At 34.6% G+C, this 6954-nt stretch overlaps 1 protein-coding gene across 1 annotated transcript; it reads right to left on the bottom strand.

Annotated features, from left to right (window-relative positions):
- Positions 1 to 4268: 4268 nt before the first annotated feature.
- LOC141547029 (olfactory receptor 10AG1-like) lies at positions 4269 to 5234 on the bottom strand. Its single transcript, XM_074275323.1, has one exon. It carries the CDS (start codon positions 5190 to 5192, stop codon positions 4269 to 4271), a length of 924 nt encoding a protein of 307 aa, XP_074131424.1. The 5' UTR covers positions 5193 to 5234.
- Between the last annotated feature and the right edge of the window lie 1720 nt (positions 5235 to 6954).

Below are 6954 nucleotides of genomic sequence, written 5' to 3'. Positions count from 1 at the left end.
ATTGTATAATGCTAAAACGGTAAAGTGGATAAAGCAGGGCAGCACTCAGAAAGGGTGAATTGTGAAAATAAAATAAAGCATGCACACAGACACACACAGACACACAGAGAAAGAGAGAAAGAGATAAAGAGAACACCACCAAAAAAAAATTAGAAGATGATTGTTATATTAAGAAAATGTCTATGAACCTTTAGGTTAATCACACAAAAAATATGCAATATTATAAACTATTTCTAAAATAAAGATGGTCCACTGAAATTAAAAAAAAAAACAATAACAGGAAGAAAATAAAATGATAAGTTTATGAAAATATATTTGAATTTATTAACAGAACCCACCTAAGTAAGCAATTGGAATATTCTGAGCCCCAGTGGGGTGGAACAGGCAAATGCCAACATGAGAATACTCCATACATACCACAGCTTCAGCATAGCTAGAGGAGATTCTAGTTCAAAAAACCATCATGTGGTTCAATACAGCCCTAAGCACTGAGTAACATGCACATATTAGAAGAGGACTAAGCATGACTCCAGGGAAAGGTAGAAACACTCCACCAGCCTCACCACATGCCAGACTCACTACAAGGACCCCTGGTTAACACAGGGTAAGTTGTCACATCCCAATGGATTTCAGAATCACCAGCTATTACCCCACCCCATTTCCTAAATGTAAAATAACATAAGAGGTTCCTGGTCTTCAGTGCAACATCAGTGCAGCATCATGTAAAAAAAAAAAAAAAAAAAAAAAAAATTAAAACATTAAAAAAAAAAAAGAAAGAAATAAAAGAAAAAAAGGTGTTACAAAGTTTTGCAAGGATCCGTGTTGAAAAATTATCCTTATATATGTTTTGAAAATTAAAAAAAAAAAGAAAACAATAAAAAAGACACTTGAAAAAGGACACTTTTTATTATGGTGACAGGGGAGGTCCAGACAGAAACTCAAAAGAGTAAAACAATGTAAAACACCTATTAGGAAAACCCCAAACAACATTGGGATTAAAAAAGTCAACAACTTGGGAAAAGATAAGAACTGCTTAAAAATATACTTGGCCAAATAGAAAAGGATATGCAAAAATCCACTGAGTAAAACAATTTTTTAAAGAGTACAATTGGCCAAATGGAAAAGGATGTATAAAACTGAAGAGAAAAAAGTCCATAAAAGTCCCAATTGCATGGGTAAAAGCAAATGTCTTTTTGAGGCAATCAGAAACAAATTCCTAATTTAAAATAATAAAGAAGTCTAAGAAAATGTATAATACTTAATAGAAAAAAAAAAAAAAAGACTTGCACCATAAATCCAGGAGACACCATCTTGGAATCTTTGGACTACATAGAAGACATAATCAAAGAAAGAATCTGAAGAGCAACTTTCAAAAAATTATCCCAAAAAAATAAAATAAATAAAATAAAATTGTCCTAATGTCTTGGAACCAGAGGGCAAAAGAGCATTGAAAGAATTCCTGGATCATCTCAGGGAAGAGATCCCCAAATAAAAGATTAAGAAACATTTTAGTCAAAACTAAGAACTATAAAATCAAAGGAAAAGTACTTTAAGGAGCCAGACAAAAAATACAAATACTGGTGAGTCACAACCAAGGTACTGAGGATTTTGCAGCTACAGTATTAAATGATTGAAGGTCATGGAACATGATAGTCTATAAGGCAAAAGAGCTAAGACTATAACCTCCTGGGAAAAATAAGTATAGGACTTCATGTGGAAAAAAAAAATCTTCCAATGAAATAGAATGGTTTCAAGCTTTCATAAGGAGAAGACTAGAATTAAACAAACATTTTATTCCTGATATAAATATGCAAGAGAAGTCTAAAAAAAGGAAAAAGAAAAAGAAAATATAAAGAATTTAATGTTACTGTTTACATTACTAAATGGGAAGAGGAAACTTGCAATCTTTAAAAAAATGATACTACTACTAGTATATCTAGAAGAAATAAACATAGACAGATGGTATGGGTAAAGCTGAATTAGAGGAAATAGCATAAAATACAAATAAGAGATGAGAAAAAGGAATACTCTGTGGAAAGGAGGAAGAGGTAGAATTGGGTAAAGTATTTCATAAGAAGAGACATGAAAAAACTATTACATTGGAGGGAAAGATGGGAGGGCAGGCAATGGGTATCTTTTGAATCTTACTCTCATAAGTATTGTCTATCTCTGTCTCTCTTCTTCCCTCCCTATCTATATTTGTCTGCTTCCTTCTCTCTGTCTTTGTCATTGCCTCACTCTGTTTCTGTTCCACTTTCTTTTTCTCTGTCTGTTTCTCTTTGCATGTGTCTATTTCTAATTCTGTTCTCTCTTTCTCTCTCTCTCTCTCTCTCTCTCTCTCTCTCTCTCTCTCTTTCTCTCTCTCTCTCTCTCTCTCTCTCTCTCTCTCTCATCTCATTATCTACCTCTTTATTTCTCTTTCTGTCTCCTTGTCTCTCTTTCTCTATCAATGTCCCTCTATTTCTGTCTCTATCTTTGTCTATCTCCTTGTCTCTGTGTCTCTGTTACTTTGACTCTCTCTTCCTCTTCCTCTCTTTCTCCCTCTCCCCTATCTCTACCTATATTTCTATCTTTGTTTCTTCTCCCATTCTCTCTTTGTTTCTTTCTCTCTCTTCCCTCTCTCTGTTTGTCTTTTTCTGTCTCTGTTTCTCTGTCTTTCTCTGTCTCCTTATTTCTCTGGCTCAGACACCCTCTCTCTGTCTTTTTCTTTGTCTCTGTCTCTCTGCCTCACTAGTCTGTTTCTGTCTTTTTCTCTGAATGTCTCTCTGTCTATGTGCGTGTGTGTGTGTGTCTCTATCTCTCTGCCTCTGTCCTCCTCTCTCTGTCTTTTGGTGTCTGTCTCCCTCTATGTCTCTCCCCATGCCTTCCTCCTTCTCTGTGACTCTCTCTCTCTCTCTCTCTCTCTCTCTCTCTCTCTCTCTCTCTCTCTCTCTCTCTCTCTCTCTCTCTCTGTCTCTCTCTGTCTCTCTCTCTCTCTCTCTCTCTCTCTCTCTCTGTCTCTCTCTGTCTCTGTCTCTCTCTCTCTCTCTCTCTCTCTCTCTCTCTGTCTCTCTCTCTCTCTGTCTCTCTCTCTCTCTCTCTCTGTCTCTCTCTGTCTCTCTCTCTTTCTCTTTCTCTCTGACTGACAATTCTGATACTATCTCTCTATCTTCTTCTTTGTTTCTCTATAACTGTTGGTTTGCCTTTCTTTCTCTTTCTTTCTACATGTCTTTTTCTCTGTCTCTATCTTACTCTGTCTCTCTGCCACTGCCTTTCTGTCTCACTTTGTGTCCCCGTCTCTGAATATGTCACTCTCTCTCTGTGTATCTCCCTCTTGTCTCTGTCTCTCTTTCCCTGTCTCAGTCTCTCTGTGTTCTTTCCTCTGTCTCTCTTTCTCTGTCTGTTTTATTCTTTCTCTCTGTCTCCCTTTCCACTTTCTTTTTGTCTCTGCCTTTGCCTCTGGTTCTTTGTCTGTCTCTCTGAGTGTGTCTCTCTGTGTCTATCTCTCTTTTTTCATCTCTTTCTCTTTCTCTAGATCTCTGTGTGTTTGTCTTATTGTTTTTCTGTCTCTCTGTACCTCATTTTTGTCTCTCTGTGTGTCTCTGTTTCTCTGTCTCTCCTCTTTCTCTCTCTGTGTATCTCTGTTTCTCTGTCTCTGCCTTTCTGTCTCTCTGCCTCTGTCTCTGTTTCTGTTTCTTATTCTCTCTTTCCCTATATTTTCTTCAAGAGTAGTTCTGTTTTGTTATGATTCCATGGAGCATTATTCTCCCAGCACTAGGTAGCCCTTGGTCTATGTTTATTTCCCTCATTAGATTTTAAACCACTTGAAGGAAGGGACTGTATTTCTTCTTATTTGCATCCCCAGAACTTACCATACTTCTTGGCACTCATTAAGCATTTAAAAATATAAATTGAATTAAAAATGCACATATATATACTTACTTAAAATAGATAATATTTAAAAAAGAAAATTGGGATGAAAAGGAGTAAGTTTGAATGATTTAAGGACAATAGGACTAAATATATAAGTTTTCACTTGATGTACCTGTTGATAGTGGCTAATGTATGAGAGAAAAGACAGTTTTATCAACACAGTGAAGTTCTGTTAAAATACACTAGACATTGTTGGAAGATGGTGGGTGTCTTTAAATATAATCATCTCTACCTTACTTTTGGCATGTTGTAGATGTTTGATGAAAGAATACAAATCTATTTTTTATGACCAATGTGACAAATGGAGAGGAAAAGTATATATTTTTTTGATTTGACCATTTGATTAATGAATCACATCATTTTGGAAGAAGTTTTCTCAGTGCAGCAATTACATCCTTATTCCTCAGGCTATATATCATGGGATTTAACAGTGGAGTCACAGTAGTATAGAAAAGAGAGAAGATTTTGTCAGATTTGGGTGAATGACTGGATTTGGGACGCAAATACACAATACTACCAGACCCATAGAATAAACATACAACCATGAGGTGAGAAGAACAAGTAGAAAAGGCTTTGGATTTACCAGAAGTTGATGGTAGCTTTAGGATGGTGGTGATGATTTTGACATAGGATATGAGTGTAAAAAAAAAAGGAACCATGACAAAAAAGACAGTATTAAGAAAGATCAAAAGTTCTTTCTGAGATGTGTCCCCACAAGCAACCTCCAGTAATGGTGGAGCATCACAGAAAATATGATTGAGTTTGTTAGAACCACAAAAGTTCATAGAGAAAATCTGGCACGTGAGTCCTATCTGGGCTGGCGTCGCTGTGATCCAGGAGGCGAGCACCAATTGGACACATGTCTTATGATTCATGACAAGAGGATAGTAAAGAGGCTTACAGATGGCTACATATCTGTCATAAGCCATCATAGCCAGGAGTAAGCACTCTGCAATTCCTAAAATATAAAGGAAGCAAATTTGCATAGCACAAGATAGGAATGGGATATTGCCCTTCTGAGTCCAAATATCTCTTAGCATTCTAGGGATAGTGACTGATGTGTAACAGATTTCCAAGAAGGAAAAGTTTCCAAGGAAAAAGTACATGGGGGTTTGAAGAGCAGGATTCAACTTAGTCAGTGTAATGAGCAGGCCATTTCCTATAAGTATACACAAATAGATGACTAAGAATATTCCAAAAAGAAAACTTCGGAGGTTGGGAAGATCAGAAAATCCCAGGAGAATGAATTCCACCACAAACGTAACATTCCTTCTTTCCATTTTGTCAATTTCTTCTGGCTATGGAAATATTGAATTCAGAACCAGTAAATAATTTTGTTTCTCTAGACCTTTGTTTCTAGATTAGGAAAATAAAAGGTGGTCAGGGACAGTGGTTGTTGATTATATGATTCTATATGTCTGTTTAGCTTTCACATTTTTTTTAACTAGATCTTTCTTTCTGTAGCTAGTATTTAATATTCTATTCTCCAAGGTCCCTTCTAAATATTAAGTTTACATATTATTTGTCCTACGGCCAAAATTAACCAATGAATTTAGCTTAGGTTAAGTTTTTATTTTGAATTAGATAATGTTCTTACTTCTATGACAATCTTCCCTAGATATTTGGGTGAAACGATGAATCTAAGCAATATCATACAAAATGACTGTTAATATTTTTCTTTTCTAAGCCACTTTTCTCCTGATACCAAAAGTTATAACTTTTAAATAATATATAAAATAGAAGAAATGTAATAGATTAATTTCCATAATTAGTACAGGTCATAATTGTCATGTTGTGTTAGCCATTTTAATTCATGATTAATTCATGATTTTATTCCTCTCTGGAATTTTTTTTCCCCTAATTACCTCGTATTATCAGCATGGCCCCATACTCTGAAGACCTATCTCAGAATCACTGTTTTGTCTGTATGGCATTCCCTGATCACCTTAGCTAGCAGATATTTTTCCCTTCCTTGACTAACAAGATAATGAGAATTATACCTTGAATTTGTTAACTAACATATATGTTCCTTTGGCTACACTAAGAAATCTTTTCACATTTGTATGCCATATAGGTTCCATGATTCAAAGTCTTTACATGAATTGGTGCTATGTGAAATTTGCAGAACCAAGAGAACCCTATACACAGTAGTCAAACAATTATGTGGTGATTAATGGTGATGGACTTAACTCTTTTCAACAATGAGTGATTAAAGGCAAATACAATATTCTTGTGATGGAAATTGCCATTTACATCCAGAGAGATTTCTAGAGAGACTGAATATAGATAAAAACTTAATATTTTCACATTTTATTATTGTTATTTGCTTCCATTTTTCTTTTTATTATTTGATCTGATTTCCCCCCTCAACATTATGAATACAGGAATATGTTTAGAAAAAATCCATACATTTAACCTTAATCAGATTGTTTTCTATATTGAGGAAGGGAAGGAAGGAAGATAGGGAGAAATTTCTAGAACCCATGATTTTAGAAAGAGGAATGTGAAGAACAATTTTTGCATGTATTTGGAAAAAATAAGGTAAAATTTTAAAAAAATGAGGTAAAAAATTAAACTCTTTATAAAGAATCTGAGGTTTTTTGACAACAAATATCTTGTCTATTATATCTTCATATATCTTGAACATAACAACTTATTAATGAACATTTACTTCAAGGCAAGGATCACCATTATATGAATTCAGTAATAAATCCTACTCCCAAATATTTCTTTTACTGACTAATGTTTAAAATACCCTGTCATTGATTTGGACAACTGTGATAACAGATAAACAGCATTAAATTCATTATACTTCTCATTTCATATTTTAGCATAAACTTTTTGTCTTTGTGTATATACACACACATAAAAATATGAATATTCTGATACATATACACATTACTATATTGCGTTATATTAAGTTGTAGCCTGAGCTCAGATAGGAGCCTGGTGAATCTATTCAATGTATGAATTATATAAAATCATATAGTAATAGTGGGGGTTAAAGGAATTGCCAAATACAATAAAGGTAGATTCTTTACC

Source organism: Sminthopsis crassicaudata, chromosome 6 (assembly GCF_048593235.1).
Source record: "Sminthopsis crassicaudata isolate SCR6 chromosome 6, ASM4859323v1, whole genome shotgun sequence".
In the NCBI taxonomy this organism is placed as follows: Eukaryota; Metazoa; Chordata; class Mammalia; order Dasyuromorphia; family Dasyuridae; genus Sminthopsis; species Sminthopsis crassicaudata.
The sequence above is the reverse complement of the archived record's forward strand: the minus strand, read 5'-3'. Positions and strand labels throughout refer to the sequence as shown.